The following is a 27,683-nucleotide window of genomic DNA, read 5'->3' on the forward strand; positions in this document are numbered from 1 at the left end:
TATTTTTTATTTTTGTACCTTGTAAGAAAAGCAGTAGTTTCAAACAATCAAAAACACCTGCATACCAAACTATCACCTTCCTCCTTTCTCAATTAACCAGAGTTGGAAAAGTAAAGATATTCTGTACTTAAGAAAAAAAATATTGTTAAAATACTCCGTTTAAGCATTGATTAAGGTTCTTTACTCAAACAAAAGTAAGAAAGTACAGGCTCTGAAATGTACTGAAAGTAAGAAGGCAACTTTAGAAAGATCAAATTATACTCAGCTTGAATATGAAGAAAAAGAAAAACAATATATATATATATATATATATATATATATATATATATATATATATATATATATATATATATATATATATATATATATATATATACACACATATATATATATATATACATAGATAGATATATGGTATATATATATCTATATATATATATATATATATATATATACATACATATATATATATATCTACCATATATATATATATATATATATATATATATATATATATATATATATATATATATATATATATATATATATATATATATATGTATGTATATATATATATATATATATATATAATATATACCTCTGCAATTACACGTCAGTGCATTTATGCATTTGAATAACAGGAACAAAATGAAGCCTAGTGAAGCAAATTATACGTGAGGCGATCATGAAATCTCAGATATAGGTCCAAAAATATCAAAATGAAACAGATGTGGAAGAAAAGATAACCCTGGAGAGTAGATGGCCAAATTAAATTTTTACTTTTTAGATTTTGGTCTTTAATAATACAGAGTAGGTTTGGTCCTGCTGCTTTTCGACTCATCATGTTTGGAGGTTGGATCCCAGTTCTCATACCCGACAGATAACTGAAAATGGACACACACAAAGAACAACCTGCAAAACTGATTTTCAATAATCTCATGCAACATCGCAATTTCATGTAGTATGAACTTTAAAAATAAGAAGAATTTTTTCCCTCAGAGATACAATTATGTTATACCTACATAATTATAGAAAAGCTTTCTGTCTGGCATAAAAATTGTTCACTTTGTCTTCAGTTTCCTCTGCTGGTCGAGACAATATTAAGAAACTTTATTAACAGGTAACATCACCTCTTTTCAACAGGTTTCACTGAGAAAGTCACACTTACAGCATGAATCAACAACACTCACTGAAATCTGCAACAACAGACAGAAAACAAGTGACACAAACTCACCTCCATGTTTGTGTCATTTTCTCTGGTGTTCAGTCCAAAGTTCCTCCTTGTCTTACTAATGTAGAAGAGCATGAGGAAAACAGCCATCAGCAAAACACCATCCAAGGACGCACGCACAACCAGAAGCCAGGAGGAGTCAGGACAATGTGTAGAGACTCCTGCAGTGACACTTTCACTCTGTGTTGCTGTTTGTGGTGTGGAAGCAGGTGGGTTTGAATCTGTGAACAATAAACACAAAGCATATGAATATTAAATCAATAGTGATATAGGCAAATCCAGTTTCATCATAATCATATTATCATACAGTTAAATATAAAAATGTATGATGCACAAAATGCAGCATTAACATGAAGCTTTTGTGTAAGCTTTGTAATAACAAAATTTTGTAACAAATTTCCCACACGTGGGACTAATAAAGGATATCTTATCTTAATCAATCAGCCTTTCTGTTTTCTCGGGTGTTCGACTGCTTTCCTTTTCTTTACATCACTACTACTTTTTCAGATAGACCACAAAGTCGAGTTCAGTCTCAGTCCCCTCAGTTTTAGCTCTGCCAATAACATTTTTAAAAATGTATTTAAAGTCAAGCACATGCTTCCTAAAAAAACATACTTTTAGATTTCAAATTAAAAATATATATATATATATATATATACATATATATATATATATATATATATATATTATTATAACACGTGCGTTAAAAGAGAATATGATTGTGAAACCTACTACACATGACAATGTCTTCATTTTTTAAAGCATCATAATAAATATGGTTTGCATTTGTGGATGAACAGAGGAAGAAATTTACCAGCATGACAAGAAATTAATACTCTGAGATTAGTCATCCAGACTTCAACAAAAAAACATGGACAATTTAAAGGAAAAGCCTTTTTTCATGTCAAACCCTCTATCTCATTTTAGAAACTTCTAAAAAAGTATAATGATCTCTCAGCCAGTGTATCAGCTGATCTCTGGCAGTAACAACAATCTCACCTCAAAATCACCAGAAGTTTCATGTTTTTATTTTATGTTGTTCTGATTTTGTTTACTTTCCTTTCTGAGTTGTGATTATTATTATTATTATTATTATTATTATTATTATTATTATTATTAGGGATGCACCGATACCGATACTGGTATCGGGTATCGGGCCGATACTGTAAAATGCGCGCGTACTCGTACTCGTAAAAGTTAACCGATACCATGAACCGATACTAATGTAGCCCGGATGGGAATTTGGGAGTAGATACTCATAATTCCCATGGACTTGAACGCCACGGTAACATAAGGTGTTCACAGTTATGTGATGTAACTGTACCCTGAATTTAATTTGCCCTGTAATATGTCACAAGGTAAATACAGGTAATTAATTAGAGCAATCAAACTGTTATGTTAATCATAAAGTATTATTGTATGGTATGTAACTCTGAAGGAGTTAAAATATTGTTCAGAGTTCTAATTTTCTGGAGGCCCGTGAAGGTAGCATATAACGGGACTTGTGTATCTGTTGCAATGGAGGAGGAGAAGAGAACGGCATGGAGAGATGCACGAGGTTAGCTGAGCCAAAGTGAGAGACTCGGCTAGTTTTACTGAGGTTAACTAGCACAAAAGAGTGTGTGACTAGAAAGCTAACCGTGTGGGAGCTTCGCAACAGAGTGTGGGTGAAGTGACTTTTTGTTTCAACGGTAGCACCACCGCGGAAATCTGTGTTTCCAGCTAAGACCGTCGAGGCTAAAGGCTAGCCCGACTGCTTGGCTGCGCCACGGCGGCAGCCGCTATGGACTGTCGGAGAGCTGGACAGTGACGGGCTAACGCGCTGTAGCAGAGACAGCATCGGGTCCGCAGGGAGTGGATTTAGTGTGGGACTGGTGAACGGCGACCCACCGAGCAACGGAACTGTAAGTCAGACTTTTGTGCTCTTACTGGGGAGAAGAGGATTTTTCTCCATCGTCCGGCGTGAGCAGCAAACAGGCCTGCAACAAGTGTGAATGTGAGTGTGTGTGGGGCCCATGTGTGAATATTGTATGTTTAGTGGAGTTATATAACGTGTTTTGGAGTGTATATTAGTGAGTCACTTACCAAAAGGTGATAACATAAGTTGGGTTGTTTAATATAATTTGAAAGGGAATTATGTCATTTATACAGTGTATTTCATTTGGTTAAGGAATTGGAATATCATTTGAGTTTAAAAAGGGATGTGTTGTACAGTATTTGTCTCTGCCCCCATACGTTCAGTAAACGTTTCGTTTGTGTTAAAGAGTTGTCTGGGGTCGTTTCTTTACTACTGGTTAAGTTTAACTTGTGTGTGGTAGAAGTATCGGATTTTGTACTCGGTATCGGCAAGTACTCAGATCTAAGTATCGGTATCGGATCGGTTTGAAAAAATTGGTATCGTTGCATCCCTAATTATTATTATTATTATTATTATTATTATTATAAGTAGTAGTAGTAATTTAAGGCACATGGAATTTGTTACATGGAAAAAGTTTTTACTATTTTGAAAAGTAACTTACCATCAATGACAAGAATATTTAAACTCTGGTATGAATCAGGAGACAGAGGGTTTCCATAACCACAGATGTACCGTCCTGTGTCTGACTTGGTCAGCTGTGTGATGGTCGCATACAGTCCAGGTGTAGATCCTGGTCTGTATTCAATGCTGTATCTGCCACTCACAGCTTTGTTATTAGTTGTGTCAATGAGGATCTCCCCTTCATTCTTACACTCATTCTTACAAAAGAACTGCCTCAGTCCATAGAACATTACAGAACATATATGTGTGACCTCTTCTCCCTTGGTTACTATGCGATAAAAAACATCCTTTTTAGCCAGATCTGTGAAATAGAAGAACATTAATTAGTCTGAAGAAATCATGTAAGCTGTTATATTATGATTTTATTTTCTGGATAAACACAGTTATCATTTCATATTAAATCAGTCCAGTCTGAAAAACACATTCTTACCTGATCCCCTCAGAATCAGCACTTTTTGTTGTAAAATAATTAATGTAGCCATGCGAAATATTACCTTCACACTATGAGTTATAGACCCTTGAAGTACACAGGGGTGATTGGGAATGTTTGTTCTTTTGTCTTATTCTGTGCAGTATTTTGGGGGACTCATGACTAGAAGACGGGCCTGGTATCAATCTGTTATAAAAAAGAGACTTAGTAGAGTTTTGCCATTAAAATTATCATATAACCTATGATGCTGATACTCTAAATTAGTTATAGAGAAAAAAAAATCTGAACAAAAGCAAGACTTTGTTTTGGCCGTGACAATTGGATTAGTTGGTTTTAGCAGAGCTAAATCAATAAATAATTGAATATTGTTGTAAGCTTTACAATGAGGTGGTGAGTTATCTTAGTTGTTGCATTCCATAAAACATGCATACTTACATATCAAGTCTTTAAGTCTGACGTTATTATCTGTGTCCGGGTCAAAACTCAACTTCAGGTCCCAAAGTCAAACGAACACTGCAGCATCACTGAGCGTTAAAAGCTGTCTAAATTCTTTTATCTTTAATAAAATGATCAGCGTTGCTGCTTTACCAGGTGTAACAATTAAGTTTAACATCCAGGCATCCATGAAAACAGAATTTATTATATTTAATTGAGTTAGAAGTTAACATGGAGTCAGTTCTCTAGTTTCCACCCAAACATGATATAGCATGTTCTGACTGAGAGATTGTTGTGGATTTTATTATGACATATAAACCTGTATACACTAGACATGTAATCATAGTTGCTCTCATAAATTTTGTGTAATCATATATAGAGATGGCACGATACCACTTTTTTATGTCCGATACTGATTCCGATATCATAAATTTGGATATCTGCCGATGCCGATATGAATCCGATATACGTTTTTTTGTAATCAATAAAACTGTTTTTTTTATAAATATATTGCTGCATTTTGTATAAGTTAATACTCAAGTTTTTAAAAACAAGACACTAAAGCTATTCTGTTATACTTGTATGCAAAAAATACACTGCACCCAAAATATTTTAAGTTCAGCAACACTGATCAATCTAATAAACTTAAACCTGCACCATCCTTCCTATTCTGGTATTTTAAAGAGTACTTAGCAGAAATATTAAGTAACCTAACTAATAGAGTTGCCAACTCCCAGCAAAAGTCTCCCAGAACCAACCCCCACCCTCCACCTCATGATGCTTAATCGACGTAATCAACTTTAATTTAATGCACGTGTAAAACAAATGCACAGAAATCAATTATGTTTCTACAATAATTAAATAGATTCAACATCTTTCTTCAACAGAATTGCACACTGCACAGATGGTACCTTCCCAAAGGAAAAAGTACTATAGCTTACCAGGGTGTAAATTAGACTTAATAGTTGCTATATACAGTAATGGATTTCTATACATTTAATCAGAGGACCACTTTGGTTGTAAGATTCAGATAATTATTTATTAAAAGTTAGTCCTTTTAAATCAAATAACAAAGAAAAGTATTTTTTGTGCCCCCCTTTTCTTGTTAATGCCCTACCTGCCCCCCTGGCAACACTTTGCTAGACCCGCCCCTGCACAGCTACCAGCTGTCAGCTACTTAGAAAAGGATCCTGGTGTTATTCGTCTCTCAGAAACAGTTCATAACTTTCCTTCGACTCATTCATGTCACCTAAAAGGTAAACCTGTTTCCCCATCACCTGTTCAGCTCTGATGATTCAGTAAGGACATCTCCTGGTTTCATCTTCATGTTTCCCTCTCACCACATATCCAAACCGATATCATGACCAGCAGCTTTTACAACTGTGGCTCCAGCAAACATCAGCTGATACTAGAAAGTAATATTAAATAAATTCTAACAACAGCTTATCAAGCTTAAACATGCTGCTGTTTTTTACAAGAAAGACAGGATTTGTGACAGAAAAGCCGATCAGCTGATCATTGATCAGTTTCAAGTTTGAAGTAGCAACAGGAGGGGGGAATGAGAGAAGAAGAGGCAGCTGCAGCGTAAAGACACAGACTAACTCCAGCTTTGTGTCTTTTTTTCATTCTAGCTGAAGTACGGGACAAATCGCTTCCTTTTCACCTCAATATGGAACTCCGATGGCCAGTCCAGCTGTGGCTCCATATATCAGTTGTTAAGCTTAACGTGGAAATACTATGCAAACATTCAGAGATGAACTTACACACTTGCTTTACTTCTCTGGGATAGTTTTCGCCGAGATGAAATGCCGCGGTTTGTAGCAAGGCTCCAAATGCCTCGCCACGTGATAGAGCGGCAGACAACAGCCGCTCTATCACGTGACACATACTACTCCGATAAGCCGAGCTCGGTTACGCCAAGTAGCGTGCTTTGTGAGGTGATTTTGTGATACTTCGGATCGGATTGCATTTTTTATTTGTCTCCGATATCCGATCCAGTAATTTAGATCAATATCGGACCGATACTGATACATAATATCGGATCAGTCCATCTCTAATCATATATACTCATATATACTGTGCATACTCACAATGAAGTGTTTATATAGTGGAGTCACTGTGTTAAACATTTAACCTGCATCTTCAAATCAAATGACCCATACATTTAGGTTGAATATATCTACCTATGTATTAATGAAAGTTCTGTCCCATTTGTTGTTTGAACACATGTTGATTAATACTGTTTAAAAATGTAACAATGAGGATCAGTAAGAAACCTTTGATAGCTTTATGGCCTACTGTGACTAGTCCAACAAAGGGTTAATTCAGCTTGGCACTGCTAAGGTATGCACATGGGACCCTTCTCTGTATGCAACCAAAGACAAAGTTAATTCACATCACAGCAAGGGCCTGCGGCCTTTTCTGGGGCTATAAGATAAAAACATGAGACGCCTTTAACTGGTGTAAGATAAAGACATAAGGTCTCACAAACGGCTGTAAGGTAAGAGCATACAGCTCTGTGAGTGACTACAAGGCAGAAGTGTACAGCCTTTTAATATATCTATAAGCAAACAAACCAAGCCTTTGCAAGGCAGGCACCTGGGATTCTGGTCCTCGTCTCAAACACCAGATGGCGAAGACGTAAATCCTTACTCAGCATGGATAGCAGTTTATGTCCGGCATGCGCGCCCACCAAAAGTGTTGGATAGATTAACTGATTAATTGCCTTTCTGTAGACTTTCAGACTCACTTTGACCTTAAAGCTGATAAAGGGACCCAATGCAATGATGGATGAGAGATTAGTTTACTAGAAGTTACAGTGTAGGGTTGTGTATATCATAAATGGAAGATGAAAAGAAAAACACAGGCAGGAGGAACGGTCGCTGATCCTATATAAGACGAAGGTGGATATGCCCAGCGGCTGCTTCTTTCCTATCTGTCTTTTGTGTGTGTTTCTGTCTGTGCTTAAAGGCTCTACACCCTGGGGTTGCTTTGCTTTTTGTTTGTTTTGCTTGCATTCTATTTGTTATTTCTGCTTTTAAATGTACTATTCTGCTGTTCATATGAAAGTGTGTAATAAAGTATGTTCTAAGAATTCTACTCTTTTCCAGAGGATCATTATGAGTGATTTGATTTTAATTGGATCTGAAAAGCTGGACCGCCACACCGTTGGTGGGATAAGGTTATCACATTGGCTGCAAAATTTGTGACCCAACAAGATTTCTGACAAAATTAAAATGTACAGCTCTGCTATCACTTCAGACATAAATGTAGACAGAGAACTAAACAGCAGTGACGTTTGTAGGGTTACTGAAGTTGGGCTATCTGGTATATAATGATGTTCTATGTGATAACTAGTGACACAGCTATGTTAGCATAACATAAACACAGTGAAGCTGGAGGATGAATGCTAACTTTTTTCCACTGAATAAAAGTTCATGTGAGGGTTCCCGATGATTAGGGACAAATGTAATCACATGGCAGGTAGTGATGTGTGATGAGCAAAAGCTAGTGAAAAACCCCCATTAAGTGAGAGCCGGCTCCCCATTATTTTTTTTAGAGAGGTTTTTTGTGTTGCCACAGTATTTAGCTGTCTTCCCACATCCATCGCACACAGCATAATTTCTATGCTGAGAGTAAATGCAGATATGATCAGTGAACAAAGTCACGGTTGCGTTTTTTGTGGTCTAATGTTATGTGCCTCGGGTTTCTCATTGGCTCACACTTTTTCAAGCTGTAGCACGCACATGAATGAGAGGCGGAAGTCGATTGTAGTTCCTATTTACAGGGTATTGCCCTGACAAAAGAGTTTACTTTTGTCTGTATGTCATGTTTATGATTATAAACAATTAAATCCAATTAGATATTGATATTTCCATATGGGAGTTGATCCTGAAACATGAAACGTTGGTATTGGAAGTATCAATATTTCAGGATCGCTGCTCACATCACTACCCCTCAGTCAGTGAATGCGACAGTAGACAGCAGTGAGGAGGAGAATGCGTCGCAAAAACAGATAAATATGACTGACACCTGTAAACGAAGCACCATTTGGCTGTTTAAAGTTTAAAAAAGAAGCAGATACTAAGTAGTAGGAGAAACCGCAACAGCCCATCCAAGCTGAGGCATTTGATTTTTCTGAATGTCAACCTGCACTGAGGACATACTGTTACTGAGTTTGGTTCTGTTTCTGTTCTGTGGGTTTGTTTGAAATGTTTTTGTTTTTGTGTTGAATTCAAATTAAAAGTTTGATTAAAATTTTAAACAAAAGTAAGAATGCCTGCTTTTGTAACAGAACAAATGCACAAAATTAGGCAATTACAAGGCTTCTCATAAAAACACTAAATGCAAAGGGGTTTATCAACACACAAAGCATCCATATTTGCCAAGTAAGGCTAAAATATGAGGCTACAGATTATTACTCTTAGAAATAATAATCTTAGAAATTAAGTGCCAAAAAGCCAAAAGAGCCAGTTTTACTTTGGGAGCCATGCCACAAGAGCCGGCTCTCTAAAAACAGACAAACTTCCCATCACTAATGACAGGATGCTGTAAACGGACCAAACTTCAGTCAGGAGAACAACTGAGATAATCCATCCACAATATGAGGTTAGTCATTGATATACTGCTGCATGAGCTGGGCTGTAGTCACATGGTAAGGTTTTAAAAACTGAACTTTAAAATGATTAGTGATAATAAAAACTGAGAGAGGCCGACAATGATTACTGACAGTTTTCAGTTGCTTGTTCAGATTAAATAGAACAAGATACAAAGCATTAAAACATGTTAAAAACACAACAGCCTTAATAAACACAGAATAATTTGGACCCGGGGGCAGGATTCATCATGTCATCACTTAAAGACTTATATTATAAAGATAATAGCAGGTTAAAGTTGCTTGTATTAATTTATTAATGATTTATATAAAAATCGTTCATATTACTAAATGAGAGCTATTGGGGGTGGGGGTCTCCACACTTTTGACTTTAGTGACTTTTAGTACAAACTCACCGTTTGAAACTCTGACCTCAAAACCATAGCGTGAATGTGGAGCAGAAGGTCTTCCCAAACCACAACTGTACATTCCTGAGTCAGACTTGATCATGTGTGTGAAGGTCAAAAACACAATTCCTGTTCTTGGAGATCCATCTTTATACTCAATGCTGTATCTCCCACTCTGAGCTGTGCTTCTGTCTGTTTTAATGAGGATATCTTCTGCTCGCTCACAGTTTTCCTTACAAAAGAATTTTGTGTTTCCAGACAAATATAATTCACACCAAGCTGTAAAATTTCCTCCTTCAGCTACAGAATAAATATTATGTGTTGCCTTGACGAGCACAGCTGGATCTATCAAAAGCAAAATAAAATTAATAATAAAAAATAATAATATGGATAATCACAACATGATATACTGTATGAAAATATGTGTATTGTGTAAAATGTTCATAAAGTTGATTTCGTTTTTTAAAAAATTAAAGAGCAACATAACAATCATCAGTTCTCACCTGACAAGAAGCAGAAGAAGAGAAAATGGAGGATTTTCATTCTGACTTTGATCCTGATGCAGAAAAGTTGTTAAATGTCAGAAGAACAGCGTCTGACATTTCACTCCGTCTGTGTCTGTCAGATCATCAGAAAACTGAACTTACTCACAGAGTTATTTCCTTTTTATCACTTCCTTCAACTTTTTTCAGATGCATCCATCACACGCTAATGAAGATGACGATGTGATAATGAAACGTATACGTGTACAAAACATCGTATATCAAACATCCAAATCTGAAACACTCGAACTATTTAATTTTTTCTTGATGCATTGAATGATTGGTTGATGACTGATTTCATGGCACATTATTAACTTAGATTCATACTTTTTGCACTGCAGGGTGAGATTTGTCACCTCTGCTCTGGGATGGAAAAATTTTAATAATTGACGGTTTGCAAGAAATCAGAAAAAATCCGTCATCATATCCTGTTTGTGTGTGTGTGTGTGTGTGTGTGTGTGGGGGGGGGGGGGATTAATGAATGTATTTATTTATAAATCACCACAATTTTGACATTATTTAATATGAAATATTAAAAGTAAATTGGCCAAATGGTGCCAAGTAAAAAGTTAAAGGATTTCTTGAATATGAACCTGTTTGTAATGTCTGAAGAGGAAAACAAATATCCATGTCTATCAGCGAGGGCAGCAGGCTAAACAGAGACACCCAGAGATAATGTATTCCTCTACCCAGTTGACCAGTTTACATCTGGGATAGAGTGTGAAAAAGTATAAGTGGTTTCCACAAAACAGAGAGTAAATGTGTGGGAGGATGGGAGCAGACAGGTGTGGGTGTTTAAAATGTAGCAATGCTGGAACTTTATGCAGGAAATGCAGGAGCAGCACTTACAGGATATTTATCACCAAGAAGTATCACCTGTGGACAAACTAAAGTGATTTCCTCGTCTCCTTTTCAGTCTGTGGGTGAGCGTCAGAGCTGATTACACAGAGTAACCTGTAACATTTAAACATATGCAGTTTAAAGGTTCAGAGCTCTAATGTGCAGCTGTGAAGTTAGACATAAACAACAGACGGCATCAAACTGTTTCCACTGTGTGCACTTGCGATAAACAAGCGTGACTGTGTCGCACATATCTATAAATGTGATCTAACCACAGTGTGTGAGGCTTACATGGATGAGTCCGTGGTTGAGTCTGATCAGTTTATTAGAGTCAAATACATTTCATGTCAGGTATTTTACATGTACTACATTAAGTTTAAGTTAAGTATGTGCATTTGTGATTGATCAGTATCTTGTGTATGGATGTTAATTATAAAGAGATAATCTGCTGAGTGTCAGAGTGGCAGGTCTTTGCTATTTTGTTGTCCTGTTTCTCAAAGATATGATTTTCAGATACTGTTCACCTGCTTCAGATATTTGTTAGGCCCATATATTTTCTCTCATTTTTTTTATAACACACTGCATGCCACACTGATATACAACAAGTTTGAAAATCCCCTGGCTGATGTAAAATATTGTAACATAGCATTTGCTAATTAAAGTGGAGAAATGAGAAGAAATGCAATTATATGTTTTTTAGTTTGAGTTTCATTACTAGGGGACAAAACTACGGTGGCCCTGAAGTGCAAACCACAAAAACAAATCACAAAACGCACAACAAATTGAAAAGCGCAAAAACAAATTGAAAAGCACAAAAACAATTCACTTAACGCAAAAACAAATTGAAAAGCGCAACAACAAATCACTTAACGCAAAAACAAATTGAAAAGCGCAAAAACAAAAACCAAACCGAAGAGGTAGGTACCAATGCTGCAACAACAGGCATCACTGATTGGATGATGGATCCGTAGCCTTTTGAACCGGAAGTTGTTCTGTTCGGAAGTTTGGTGACTGCTCTACCAACTTTTTCCACAACTTGGACAAAACATGTTGGCTGTATCCCAATTCAGGGTCTGCAGCCTTAAAGGCTGCATTTTAAGGCCGACACGCCACACAGCGCGCGTCAAGGCTGTCCCAATTCAAACGCTGCTCAAATGCGGCCCTCAAATTCGGCCTTCATTTCACTGAATTTTAAGGCTGTGGTGGTGTAGACTTCGTGGCCCAACATATCCCACAATTTATAGCGCGGCAGTCACTGTGGATAATTTTGCCGCAGACGGCAGAAGCGTAGCGCCAAGAGTAAACTGTTAAACGTAAGTACTGAATATGATGTCACTTTTTATGTGCAAATGTTTAATAATGAGGAACATTAAAACATTACTGTTGGCTACATGTCGGCAAAGTTATTTGCCATTAGTGATGTTTGTACTTTCAGCGTTTACTTTGTTTTAAAGCATTTAAAATATAATAATACAATAGTTGACCTTAATCTTACAGAGAATGTGATGATTTTATGGATAATTAAAGTCAGTCATATATCCACAAACACAACAAGCTGAAAGTCAGTGATGCTGCTCGGTTTGCAGTCCTGAATATGACGGCACAAGCAGGATTCACTGCACTGTTAATGTTAGCTATGTTATATTGCTGCCTCTGTTCAGTGGTGTCGAGCCAAACGGACTTTAACGTGTGTTTGAACGAGCTGACGGTTCACTCGTTAAGCTGAAAGAAAGATGCTTTAATCACAGGAGTCACACATGTGTCCACTGTACCATCTGGGAACTCTTCTTGTTTAGCACTCGTAATAACACAAACACTAAATCCTCCTTCTCTTGTGCTGTTTTGTAGCAGTGTATACACCTGAGACTGTCACCTGTCTGTCTGTCCTGTCCTCTCTCTCTGTTTCTTTCTCTCTGATTGTGGAATAAAAGTATGAACATGTATTTATAAGTTACACTTGTGTTTGAATCCTGCAGCTTATCACACATTTGATTTCCATGTGTGACAACTGCAAGTGTCCAGAGTGAGGACAGACTGAGGGACCCACTGCTGCACATCATCTGTGAGGCTTTGCACCCCTGATGATCCACCAGGACAAACTCAGCAGTGTGTGAGGAAGAGGAGGAGGAAGAGCCAGCAGCAGCTGACAGATGGGGAGAATAGACAGACTGTTCCCTGTTTGTGAAGGACTGCTAGGAAAGTTTAACATAACTAATTGTCTGTCCTGAATCAGTCTTATTAGGTAATGTTCAAATAATGTTATCATTCCAGTGTTTTCAGTGTGGGAGAAAGTACTCAGGGCCTTCAAGTTACACACTATGAAAGGCAGCAACAAGTTTAATATTCAGAAACCTAAAGTATGTATCAGCAGCAGAATGGAGCTAAAAATAAATGTTTGTTTCAGTTCTATGAAGCTCTGAGTATTTTGGATTAGTAGCACTGCTGTGTTTGTTGCATCATATTGCTGTAATTGTTTATATGCTTTATATATTCTGAGGTAAGTTGATCTATAGTGTTACATCATATTCTATAAGGATATGTTTGTATACTTTCTGCCCAGTTTGACCCATTTAGCAGAAGTCAGCCTGTTTATGGCTCTGATATCTATTCTGTATGACTTAAAGCAGTTATGACATGGTCTGATTTTCTCACCCAATAAAGGGATATTTAATATATCAGTCTACTCTTCATTCTATCAGAAACAGTTATCACAGCTCGTACATTTTCTTTTTACACATATATGTAAGCATTGAGCCAAATTTAGTAATGCCAACATATTACACGGACAATATTTGTCTCTTATATATAATACATCCACATATACACTGTCAAAGATACTCGTCTTTGAGTGAAGATTTAAGGTGATAGGACATATAAATAACTGCAACTTGAATCTTTACTGAAGCTCAGTATTAGACACAGAGTTCATTCACATGAATTTCACTCACATGTGCTGTACCAGTGTACCTGCACATGTGATGTGACAATAGAAGTGATTTGATTTGAGAGTTCAAACTCACTGCTGTAATAACTTATGATTAATATAATAACTATGATATTGGCCATATCATATTTACACTGACTTTAGTCTCATGAACAACATTAGCTAATTGTTATTTACTAGCTAATCTTAAATGACTGTTCAGTATAGATATGAAGGCCAGCAATCATGTTTTACAGTCCTGTGGTCTCAGCCTCAGATACGTATTAAATCACACAAAGCTCGTGTAGAAACAAACACACGAACAAAATATGTTCTCCTTCATTTCCGTCAAAGCTGTATGAAACGTTTCCAGCGGTTGGTGTTATGGTTGCTAGGCAACCTGGGCAGCGCGACGGAGGCTAGACCGTCCCATTTCACAAGCCTCGCACTTCCGCCTTAGCGTTTTTTTGGCACGCGCCCTTGAGGATCGTTGAGGCTGCGTACTTTTAAGGCTGCAGACCCTGAATTGGGATACAGCCGTTGACTGCTCTTTCTCATAACCACGTTCGGCAGAACAACTTCCGGTTCAAAAGGCTACCGGATCCATCATCCAATCAGTGATGCCTGTTGTTGCAGCATTGGTACCTACCTCTTCCGGTTTGGTTTTTGTTTTTGCGTTTTGTGATTTGTTGTTGCGCTTTTCAATTTGTTTTTGCGTTAAGTGATTTGTTGTTGCGCTTTTCAATTTGTTTTTGCGTTAAGTGAATTTGTTTTTGCGCTTTTCAATTTGTTTTTGCGTTAAGTGATTTGTTGTTGCGCTTTTCAATTTGTTTTTGCGTTAAGAGATTTGTTTTTGCGCTTTTCAATTTGTTGTGCGTTTTGTGATTTGTTTTTGTGGTTTGCACTTCAGGGCCACCGTACAAAACACACAAAAAAACATTCCTCGGAAAATGGTCAGGTACAAGGACTGGATTGAAAAAAATTCAGTGTCAATGTTCAACAAAACATTTTGAGAGATCTTTACAAGAAATACAAGAAAGCCTGTCTCCTGGGAAACAAAACGTGCAGACATGCAGGGTGGTTTGAATTTACACAATGCTGTAAAACTGAAGTCCAATAAAACTTTCATTTGATGTTTAAATACTATCATTCAGCTGTAATCTGAAAAGAGAAAATTTACAATGTTAATCTTGGTAAAACTGTTGGTTCCAGATTAAGATCTGAAACCTCTTTACATTTTACAGCAAAACAACTTTATTTATGAACTAAAGCAGAGAAAAGATGAGATGGTGACAAGATAACAATTTGCTGAAGACACCAAACTTTTTGGCCTGCATGGAAATATGACCAACTATGGTGTTATGCAACCACTTAATTTATCTTCTGATGAGAAGCTTCTCCAGCAGAAAAGCAGACTGCAAGAGGCGTTCAGGTGCAGTATTTATCTGTAGGTCACATTAATATTTTAGGCAGTCAGAGCCGAGAATTAAACATGAAACCACAAGTTACCGTACAACTTTGTTCTGTGTGTTCTGACCATTTTTATGAATCCATGGAGTTTCATATCAAAGAGTTATGTTGTTTTATCTAAAAAAGGCAGAAACTCCTACTTCAATGTTTATTTTTAGACTTCTGTTTCTACACATTTTGTATACAGACACTGTTCAGGCTCCAATCTGACTTATAATTATAGAAATGAGTTCAAACCAAAAGAAGCTTAATGATTTTGTTTTCATTCACTTTCGTTCATGTGAACAGAAGAGCTGATAATTGCAGGCTGATGGCAGGTTTGTACAGATCCAAAACATAAAAGTACAAAGGAAACTGAAAACTAAACTCCTGAAACCTACAGCTTCCATGTGATGTTTTACTCGATGTGGTTTCATGACATTTTTTTTCCAAGATCAAATTTGTCCTTGAACAATAAACACAAAACAAATCAATACTAAATCAATAGCGATACAGACGAATACAGTAATATAATAATCATTATTAAACCCGATTCTTTGATCCCCATGATAGTACAGAGAAAACCCGACTCATAGTGGTCAAAACATTTATATTTCTTTTTATTCAATCATCTTCCGGAAGAGAGAGCCCTGCACAGCCCCAAAAGCCAGTTGCAGAAACTCTAACATTAGAATCAGAAAATGTGTCTCATATAGGTATTATTTTGGTACTTTACACGTCACACAATTTCGATACAAACACTCCTTATATGGTACAAGTTCCTCTTTTCTGTCTGGCTTCCTGTATTTATTAATATGCTTGTATAGCTCTACACTAACTTCCTGTTTTTCAGTCTGGCTGAGCACTTAGTTTGTGAGTCAAAAGTGGCCTTGCTTTACAAACCTTCATTATTAAACTACATAAAACAATATAATCAGAAAACAAGCACTAAGGATATATATTTAAATCTCAACATATTATCATATGGGCAAATACAAACATTTATCAAACTCAAAATGCAGCATTAACATGAATCTTAAGCTTAAGTTCAATAGAAAAGATCTCTAATCACTCAATTTAAGGAAACATCACATTATTTTGAATTTAAAAAACAGCCAGTAGTTTTAAATATATCATAAATAATCACATAAATTTGTAAATCATACAGTAGACAAAAATATATGAATTAAAACCAAATGTTTACAATCTCTTCCATAGTTACATTTGGGGAACAATAGTAACAAAGAAGGTTAAAAAAAAGGCTACAATCTTGGTCATCATAACATTGAATCAGTTTTACTTGCTAACATTTAAACGGTGCTCAAACCGGTGCTTAAAGAATGGAGAACACAAACTTTGTCCAAAAACCTCTCATGTTTATGTTTTTTTGTAAAAAAGATAACAATGTTAGCCTTTTCTGCAGCTATAGGGCATATATGGTCTCACTCTTGGCTGGAAGCAGTGCTTAAACAATGGAAAAAACACAAACTTTGTCCAAAAACCTCTCATGTTTAACTGTTTTCCACTTTTTCTTTGGTCATTTTAGCCTTTTTGGCCAGGGTGAAGGGAGTATCTGCCATCAAACAAGAAGACAGCCGCATGTAACTACGACGGTGCTTGCTAGTTCACCTTACATGCATTAATGTAATAATGTGGTTAGCCTACTCAACGTTAATTACACACGAACAACATGAAGCTACTCACGCAGAGAAGAACGGCTGCTGCTGCCATCATCATCCTCATCATTTCTGCTACACTGACAGGGCTAGGGGCCAGGACTCTACTCGTCGGGTTTTTGGGGGATGTTGCTAACTCCGGGTCCGATAACAGGCACCACACCCGCAGTAGATGTGCACGGTGTGAGGTCTCGCAGCAAGCTATCAAACACGACGCATTTCTCGGCTTTAAAAAAAAACGCTATGCGTCGCCAGGTGTTTCATCAGATTTGAGGTGTTACCTCCTTTGACAGTATCACAGTATCAGCTTAAAGCACTTGTTGCAGGCTGCTGAGTTTGCATCTTTTGCTGTGAAGTACAGCCAGACTTTTGATTGCTTCGCCTTGGGCATTTTTATTCTGTAGCTCTGCTCTAAAAGAACGTACGTACCTGGCCCCGCCTTCTATCCTCGAAAACGTAAAATGATTGGCTAGAATTGGCTGAGGAAAAAAAAAAGCACCGAAATAAAGCACCGAAATGTGCGCTGCTTTTCGGTCTGGTTACTACCGTTTATGTCAGAACACCGGTACCCATCCCTAATAAAGAGAGACAGAGCTGTCTATTTTTTATCACTTTCATCAAATTTAGGAGTACATATACACTAAGTTTATTGTTCATTAATAAGAAAACTCCAGACGATTCCATTCTGAGCTGAAGAAGCTTCTGATAGGTTCGTAGAGTCCATGTGAGTAAATTGGTGGCACAGCTGTGGATGCATATAAGGCAAAACACAGAGCCTGTTTCTTTGAAATGGGAAAAACAAGAGATGTCAACCAAAACACCAGGAAAAGAATTGTGGAGCTCCATAAGTGTGGCTCAATTTTGAATACAATTTGGTGCCATTTACAATTAAGAAATACAGATAGTTTCTCTCTTTACTCTTAAAGTTAACAAATATGTTTTTATATTTATCAATCTAAAAAAATAAACATTTAGTCTGATTTGATGTTACAATTAAAGTGTTTGTGTTTTGATCTGAAGAGTATGTAAATATCTGGTTTCAACTGTATATTTGATGATGTTGGTGTTTGGCTTGATTGTCAGCACAAAGAGGGAGAGAGAGAATGAGGACAGAACAGAGACGGAACAAGAGCAGGTGAAACAGACATGTTTGTCAAATGGTTGTTTACCAAAAGTATCACCGTATCATAGGTACTCATGTATCTAGTACCTAGTGTTTCTTTTTAGGTTTGTTATTTTTCAATTTCTATGTTTATTAAGTCATGCAGGCTTGTTTGCACAACAAGGCTAAATAATTATATAAACTTTTCTAAATAGTGTACTTTGGTAGAATTAAAAAATAAGTAGTGCACGTCTATGATGATTTTTAGTGCTACTATCATCTAGTTTTGATTCTGGTTCTGTCTTGGTTAAGTCCTAAGTAGTCCTGATTTTGAACTGTTGTAGTCCTGTTTTAATTCCGGATCAGTTCTGGGTCTGGTTGACCCTGCCCCAAATGCATACTACCCTTTAGGGCTAAGCCCCGGGTGTTTCAAATGTCTGCCTCTGCCTCTGCTCTCACATTCACACACTGTTGGAGGCAAGCTACAGTTGTAGCCACAGCTGCAACAACCTCAAGCCAAAGTCATCTCCAGACCCACTGTCCATGCCAGAATCTGTGAAGCTGCTGATCACATGAAGACAACTTTGGTTGCAGCATTGGATTAAGTCAAATTTGTTGCTACCACTACTGATTGTTGGCCAGCTCATCAGAAAAGTTACTTTGGAGTCGCATGCCATTGGATAGAGGAAGAGTCCCTGGAAAGAAGATCTCCAGCACTAGAGTGGAAAAGATTGAGAGGGTCTCACACATTTGACATGCTTGCTGGTGCTCTTGATGACATCCATTGCCAATACAAGATTAGAGGCAAAGTTGTAAGAACCACAACTGATAGTGGATCCAACTTTGTCAAGGCCTTCCACGTGTTTGGGGCACAAAATGATGCAGACGAAGATGAAGCTGAAGTTGAAGCAGACCCAGATACTCTACCTGACTGACCATATTGACTACCATGAGGCAAGTGCGATTCTTGATGAAGACTCTGGTTTGGAGTATCAACTCCTGCCTCATCAGCGATATGCCTAGCATGTCACCTGCTAAACCTTGCAGCAACAACCGATGTTGCCCTGGCAGAGAGCATGAATTACACTTGCAAGAAGCTCTCCCATGCAACCTTTGCAAAATGCCAGGCCATTTGGAACAAAACAGAAGATCCCTATTATAGTCATGGTGGGTTTTATTGTTGTGACTTACAGGTTGAGTCTTGCAGCAGTCGCATTCCTAAGGGAGTACTGTACCACCATGAAGCCACTGGCGAAAGCTTCAAGCATCCTTCAGTCTAAGTTCACTACCTTCATGGGATGGTTCCTGCCAGTAATCCAACAACTAACAACAATGTATACAAAACATTGTATATTTAATATTATGAATCTGCCTCCAAATCTGAAACACTAGAACTATTTGATTTTTTCCTGACGCATTGAATGATTGGTTGATGATTGATTTCATGGTCTGTTATTTACTTAGATTAATACTTTTTGCATTCAGGGTGAGATTTATTGGGGAGGTGATTGTGGGTGATTTCTCACCTATGCTCTAAATTTTATGTCCCCCGTGGGGATAGAAATATTTCAATAATTGACAGTCTGCAAGAAAGCAGAAAATATCTATCATCAAATATCCCTGTTTTTTTTTTTTTGGTTTGTTTGTTTTTTCGGGATAAAGAATAATAATAATGAATGTATTTATTTATAAATCACCATCATTTTGCAATGTTGCACTCTAAAATTATTTAATATTAAATATTAAAAATAACTGGCACAGTTGGCCAAATGGTGCCAGTGAACCTGTTTGTAATGTCTGTCAGCGAGGGCAGAAGGCTAAACAGAGATACTCAGAGATATTGTATTCCTCTACTGTGATGGATTTTTGTATGATATATATAACTATGTAACTATATACACTATATATCTATGTGCACTGAACATATATATTTTAACTTTCATGTAGAGTCTTAAGCACAAGGCATTTTGCTTCACCGAGGTTTATTAAGGTTTTACAGTAACAGGGCAGTTAATGCTGTTGAGAGTTCGCCTGAATAACTCACTCTCCAGCTCCGGTAACTAACCTTCCCTAATACACACTCAACGTCTTTCATGCAGCACAACCAAAACAGTAACATTGTAACAGAGATCCTGAACATATCACGATAAAATATCATACGATATAATCACACACACACACACACACACACACTTTGAACCTACACTGAAGTGTTTTTATATATGAGAAAGCATGGAACCTATGTAATAAAATTATATATTATAAGATTGTGCCACTTGTTGTGTAAGATTTAATAACTAGGATTAATGTGTGATGTTTGACTGTGTCATGACCTATTGTGATAAGCCAAAGCCAAAGGGTAGCCAGAGTCATGACTGGCCTCTGGCCAAGACCTTGGCCGCTACCTGACCCCTGCAGCTGTGTTTGGACGGGTGGGAAAGTTACCCAGCTGCAGGGGGCGGGGATACTGGTCCCTATATATTAGGGGACCAGAGGACACCCCAGCACTTTTTCCCCTCCGCTGTTACTCTCTGTCCGTCTCTGTGTTGCTCTGCTGTCTGTGCTTAAGGCTGTACACCCCGGGATTTTGCTTTGCTAGCTTTCTGCTTTGTAATTTTCTTGCTAAATGTCCATATGTATTTTTCCTGCTGTTCATATGATTCAGTGTATTAAACTCTGTTCCAAGAATTCTACTCTTTTCCAGAGCATCTTTTTGAGTGTCTTGATTTTAATTTGATCTAAAGAGGTTGGATCTCCACATCGTTGGTGGGCAAAGGTTATCAGGATGGCTTCAAAATTTGCGACCACACTACCTGACTGACTAACCCATACTACCAGAGCCATCTATTTGTTGTTCCCACCCCCAGTTTATATCTGGGATAGAGTATGAAAATGTATAGATGGTTCCCACAAAACAGAGCAAATGTGTGGGAAGATGGGAGCAGACAGGTCTGGGTGTTTGAAATGTAGCAATGCTGGAACTTTATGCAGGAAATGCAGGAGCAGCATTTGCAGGCTATTTATCACTAAAAACTTCTATTCAACAAATAAAACTGTTTCCACTATAATCAGGTGACAAACTAAAGTGACTTCCTCGTCTCCTTTTCAGTCTGTGGGTGAGCGTCAGAGCTGAATACACGGAGTAACCTGTAACGTTTAAACATATGCAGTTTAAAGGTTCAGAGCTCTAATGTGCAGCTGTGAAGATAGAAATAAACTACAGTAGGTCTCTACAGAAGCAGCAGTTTCCATTTTGTGCACTTGCAATGATCAAGTGCGACTGTGGGACACTTATCTATAAATATCTATAACCACAGTGTGTGAGACATACATGGATGAGTCTAAGTCTGATCAGTTTATTAGAGTCAAATACATCTCATGTCAGGTATTTTACATTTACTCCATTAAGTCTAAGTTATGTATGTGCTGTCGTGTATGATCAGTATCATGTGAATGGATGTTAACTATAAAGAGAGTGATGATCTGCTGAGTGTCAGAGTCGCATGTCTTTGCTATTTTGTTTTCCTGTTTCTCAAAGATATGATTTTGAGATACTGTCCCCCTGCCTCAGATACACTGTAAGACCGAATAGTAATAGTTTGATAAATGAAATGAGTTCCAACTACTTAAAAACCTGTTATAAGTTAATACACCTTTATTTTTTTGAGTAGTTTGAACAAGTTTGTTTTTTCAAGTTATGAGTACTTGAATATATTGATTGGTTTCTGACATTCCCCTCAAGGCCTCTCAATTTTGTTGTTGTGTTTAGCAATTTGTTGGTGTGATTTGCACTTCAGGGCCACCGTACTGACGTCACTTACGTGCCTACGTATGTACGTACTTTCATGCGCCACCTGTTTCTTTATGAAGTGCTGGCAACCCTCTTGGATTCATCGCTTGGAGTGCGAATGCCCGCTCGTTACCCCGAAAGAAACTTGTGGAACGTTAATATCCGAACAGAAATAAAAACATTTGTGAAGGGTTTTTTTTTTTGCTGCATTGCCTTTGACGCTGGATAAAGGAGGACGTGCTGTGGTATTTTACGGACTTTTGAACTGGAACAGCTAACACTCTGCACTTGGCTAGCCGCATTTACCGCCTTTGCAGCAATTTTGTCTTCAGGAGCGCTTTTGTGGTAAGTTTTATTTTTTCTGAAAGTATAGTTCTCCTTTGTAATATGGTTTTTTATCGTCATAAATGTACAACTGTAGCAGGCATTTAAGAATTACATGCATGAGTCGTTTTATCCATGTCGCCTTGGCCCCAAAGTGTTTTGCATGAATTATGCTAATAAGCTCACATTGAGTATAACACATTATTAGTCCCAGCAGAGGCACTGCTCGTACTTTTCTAATCTCTTACTATTTTAAAAGAAGTCTTTAGAAGGCGTTTATAAACTGCCTTGTGGTTAAATTGTTGAATCAATATCCACTGCTGCGCTGCTTCACACTTAGCGCATACATGGATATTGACTTTGGCTAACCCATTTGCTAACTGGTGGAACTTGAAGCTTACGTTTAGTTCTCTGGAGTTGTACATATTAAAACTGGGGCAGCAAAATTGTAGGCACAGGACACACTTACAAAAGCAGTGATTAATCATTACATAATTAGGCGGTAGAACTTGGTTTACGTTGCAAATAAATGTAGAAGCTTCTGAACTGTAAAATTGTTGTGCCTGGTCTATTTTAGGTTAACTTAAGGGTGAATCCATCAATAATATATTTACCAAACAGTTATTTTTTCGTTTTATTTTATTCTGATGCCCAGTGTTCATTAGTGAAAGACTTAGTTTTTTTTCTGTCCGGGGCTGGGTCTGTGACCCAGCATTTTGAGTTTATTTTGTATTTTTGCTTTCTTAAGTTATATTGAAATATTACAGACTCTGTTCAGGCTCTGTTTGACTTAAAATTGTAGAAATGAGTTCAAACAAAAAGAAACTGAATGATTTTATCTTCATTCACTTTGATTTTGTCCCTCAGGACCAGTGATGGGAATAATGGCGTTACAAGTAACGGCATTACTAACAGCGTTACTTTTTTCAGTAACGAACTAATTACTATTCCTATTGTTACAACGCCGTTACCGTTACTAACAAGAAAATGCGGTGCGGTTGTGTTACTATTTTTCAACAAACAGACGGTTGAAGCTGTCTTCAGCTTACCGCATCTTATATCAGTTGCACGGAAGTAGCTGTAAGTAAGCTGGGCGCTACAGCTTTAAGCTACCGCTCCTGCGGACGGCGATCACTTTCTGGCAGACGATCACTTTTTGGCACAACACCTGGAGCTAGGCGGCAAAACAATCGCATGAGTGCTGCTGTTTGACTGAGGAAGAATAAAGAAGTCGTGGTAAGCCAATCACATGACCACTTCGAGATGACAAAGCAACAAGGTGACATATACCAGTTTTTAAATTGTGTTGATAGGCCACGTAAAACCAGAGTCATGATAAACAATATATATGCTGCGTTTTTTCCTCAATAGTTTCGTCACGTTTACTGTCTAAGGACAGCGCTAGCAAAGTGCTTGCTTTGGTCTGCTTATGATCAAAAAATAAAAAAACCTGCCCTTTCGTGTTGGTGGAAAAATGCACCATGTCGACCAATAAAAAAATGATATGGCAACATGACATTTGGTTGTTTAGAAAGAGGGGGAACTTTTGAGTGACAGCGAGAGAGAGAGAGAGAGAGAAAAGACAGCAGAAAAAGAGAGAGAGCGAATTTTGAGATGTGAGAGATTTGTGACGTTTAGCGTGTTTAGAGTGTGTAGTTAATGTGTTGTCTTGTGTAGTTAGTGTGTAGTTTTGTGGATAGTTTTGTGTTGTGTGTCACAACAATGAGGTGACTGCTGTCTCCAGGTAGAAACAGGAGCAGTGATACACCTGCTGTCAGATGTGCAGGTATCAGTCCTGTGATGTTCTCCTTTATAGTGGACAGAAATTATTTTTTTGGAGTGGCACAAGTAATTTGTGTGGCATCTTATTGAATGCAGAACACCTGTTATGTAAATAGTTTAAAGTGGTTATAAAAAAGGGTAAAAGGTAAATGGCTGCAAATAACTTTGTTTGCAAAACTTGTGCATATGATTTTAAAATTGACAATTTATATTTGCATTTAAAGTTATGAAATATGATTCAGTAAACATGTTTGTGGTTGTTACAGTAAAAAAATATAACTTTCTACTCGGATTTTATGTTTTTTGTCTGATTTTAGATCAATTGTGTTAATACAGTATGTCAAAATGAAAACAACATAATGTAAACATAATGTAAATTCAGACATGTGAGGTTGTGCTGAAAAGAATGAAACCAAACAAGGCAAAGTAAATAGTTTTTAAAGGTGAAATATTGAGGTAAAATCAAAAGTAGTCAAAAATGGCCAATTATACCCTGGACCCCAAAGAGTTAAAAAAAAATTTTTTTAAAGTAACGCATTAGTTACTTTTCAAGTAATTAATTACTTTTAGACTCTTGTAACTTAGTTACTAACTCAGTTACTTTTTTGAAAAAGTAACTAGTAACTATAATTAATTACCTTTTCAAAGTAACTTGCCCAACACTGCTCAGGACCAGTGTTGGGACTAACGCGTTATTAAGTAACGCGTTACAGTAACTACGTTATTATTGTGGTAACGAGCACGGTAACTAGTTATTATGCCAATACCAGGAACGCGTTACTCGTTACTGGGATTTAGATAGGCTCGTTATTCGTTACTTCGTGTGGTGGCTATCGCGGAGCTTCCACAGATTCAGTAACATTAGCAAGTGGTGGAAGCCAGCAGGTGGATGAAGGAAAAGGGAGGCAAGAGGAGAGACCCGAAGCGGCCGCCCGTCCGAGTGTCAGGTGAACTGAACTTCAGGTAAGAAGTTATGACCTGCAGTTGTCAGATATAAACCAAGTTTAGGTGGAGTTTATTTTCGTTGTGCTGACTTTTTCGTACTGCGTGCTAGCTAGCATGACGGAGTTTCTATACAGCTGTGTGGGTGCTATGTTACTGATGTTGAACTTTATTTTATTCATACGGTTAATTATTAGAGTTGCCAACCTTCCTGTAAAAAACGGAATCGTCTCGTATTCAGAGAAAATATTACGCGTTTCGAATTGAGGTGAAAAGGAACACAGTTTGTCCCGTAATTCAGCTACAATGAAAAAGACACAAAGCTGGAGTTATTCTGTGTTTACGCTGCACAGCTGCCTCTTCTTCTCTCATTCTCTCCTCTCCTGTTTCTACTTCAATCATGAAACTGATCAATGATCAGCTGATAGGCTTTTCTCTCTTGTTTATTTATCGCCCACTGTGCGCCAGAAAGAGGAAACCAGCGGATGTCGCGCTAAACAACAGCAGCACGTTTAAGCTTGATCAGCTGTTGTTAGAATTTATTTAATATTAATTTCTAGTATCAGCTGATGTTTGCTGGAGCCACAGCTGTAAAGCTGCTGGTCATGATGTCGGTTTGGTTATCTGGTGAGAGGGAAACATGAAGATGAAACCAGGAGATGTCCTTACTGAATCATCAGAGCTGAACAGGTGATGTAGAAACAGGTTTACCTTTTAGGTGACATGGATGAGTTGAAGGGAAGTTATGAACTGTTTCTGAGAGACAAATAACACCAGCATCCTTTTCTAAGTAGCTGACAGCTGGTAACTGTGCAGGGGCGGGTCTAGCAAAGTGTTGCCAGGGGGCCAGGTAGGGCATTAGCAGAGAAAGGGGGGCACAAAGAAATACTTTTCATTCTTATTCTCATTTAAAATGTCTAGCTTTTAATAAATAATTATCTGAGTCTTACAACAAACAATTGATAGATTGATACATATATACCATCAGAACAGTGTATATCACTGTCACAACAGTGTTTATTTTCATTCAAAGGCTTTATGATTTTTCCTATAATGGTGGGCCGGTCTCTAGTCAAAATGCCTGGGACGATTTTTTTGTCCCAGTCCAGCTCTGTATGCAGCTCATCTGCTGTCTGGTGCTGCCTACATCTTCCTATTCAGAAGGCAGAATTTCCGAGTTCTGAGTACAATCGAAAGCACCACGACTGCAGTTTTTGTGTTGGATGTAAAAAGCAGGCTAGAATCATGGCGGCGGTCAACGACGGTCCAGGCGTGGGATTTCTCTCGTGGAAATGTGCACATTATTTTTTCCTTTCTATTGGTAGGTGGCACAGTGCACTTGTGGCAAGTAAGCAAGCTAGAAGACTGGCAATCTTGCTGGGTATCCAGTTACAGAAGCAACACATTAACAAGAGAATTCTGAGTAAAACCAAAGTTACTTTCCCTAGTAACTAGTTACTCTGAAAGTAACGAGTAACTTGAAGTAACTGAGTTACTTTTGATAGAAGTAACTAGTAATGTAACTAAGTTACTAATTTAAAGTAACTTACCCAACACTGCTCAGGACACACATTTGTTTATAAGTTGATATTTTTGGAACATGAACACACGACAAAGGACTTTTTTGCCTCCTGGTGGACAAACTCTGTAACTACAACACTGTTTCTGACCTTTGACCTCATGTGTTGATGACTCTTCACCTCTGTCTCCTCTCACAGGGAGAAGATGATCTGCAGGATCCTGCTGCTCATCATCCTCACCTCATGTGTCTCTGGTTAGTTTACAGCTTCACTTTATGAACTCCAAATAAAGCTCAACAACAGATTTGTTCCAGTTCTCAGTGTGTCTGCTCCTCTCTTTCCCTCTCTGTCTCCTCAACAGGATCATTTGTAGTCAATGTGACACAGACCTCCTATCAGGCAGAGGAGAACCACAACATCACACTGGAGTGGACGTTCACCACCAAACCTGACAGATCCACCAAAACTCTTTTTATCTACTGTGAACAGAAAACTGAGCTTAAATCCCCAGTCCTGTATCATGTTCATGAAGGTGTTGAGGTATCAGAGTCTCAGGATGCAAAGTTTTCAGGACGAGTCCAGAGTGACAAAGACGCCCTCAGAGAAGGACGAATCAGACTTCAACTGTCCAGACTCAGGACTGATGACTCGGGTCTGCACCTGTGTGAGGTCAACACTGATTATGGCTTCAGTGTTGGAAGATGTCGACTCAACATCACTGGTGAGATGATTCAGTAGAAATTAATAGTCACTTTTTGTAAACATCTTTATCACTGCTGAACTGACTGAACTTTTTAACAATAGACTTCATGAAACTTTAACTCTATGATTCATTTATAACTGTGATATTTAATATTATTAAAGTCCAGATGGCTGACATTTTCATTCTGGCCTTTCACAGCTGTTGTTCAGATCCAGTCTTGAGTGGAGAAGTAAAGAGTTGGGGACAGAACATGCTGAGCACTATACAGGGTCTAACAGCACTAACAGCTCCTCTGGCTGCTTTCATTTTGGTTTATTGTAGGAAGGAAATAAAAGAGCAAAATCAAAAAAACGACATCAACCTACAGACTACATGACTCTCTTCCTTTAACTTGTGGCAGAAAATAACTTGTAGAATAAAATGTAAAATTTCCTGGTGCTGAATTTAAGTTAAT

The 27,683-nt window shown here is 37.7% G+C and overlaps 2 protein-coding genes across 2 annotated transcripts in view; both read right to left on the bottom strand.

The window, feature by feature from the left end:
* LOC116333427 overlaps positions 1-27,683 on the bottom strand; it is a 493,334-nt gene that overhangs the window by 130,144 nt on the left and 335,507 nt on the right. The gene's annotated exons all lie outside the window — the stretch shown is intronic.
* LOC120438169 lies at positions 617-10,227 on the bottom strand. The gene is made up of 4 exons (XM_039608604.1): positions 10,140-10,227; positions 3,751-4,071; positions 1,235-1,452; positions 617-884 (listed from the first exon to the last, which is right to left on the bottom strand). Exons 1-4 carry the CDS (start codon positions 10,177-10,179, stop codon positions 798-800), a joined length of 666 nt encoding a protein of 221 aa, XP_039464538.1. The 5' UTR covers positions 10,180-10,227; the 3' UTR covers positions 617-797.

Source organism: Oreochromis aureus, linkage group 3, assembly GCF_013358895.1.
Source record: "Oreochromis aureus strain Israel breed Guangdong linkage group 3, ZZ_aureus, whole genome shotgun sequence".
NCBI lineage: Eukaryota > Metazoa > Chordata > Actinopteri > Cichliformes > Cichlidae > Oreochromis > Oreochromis aureus.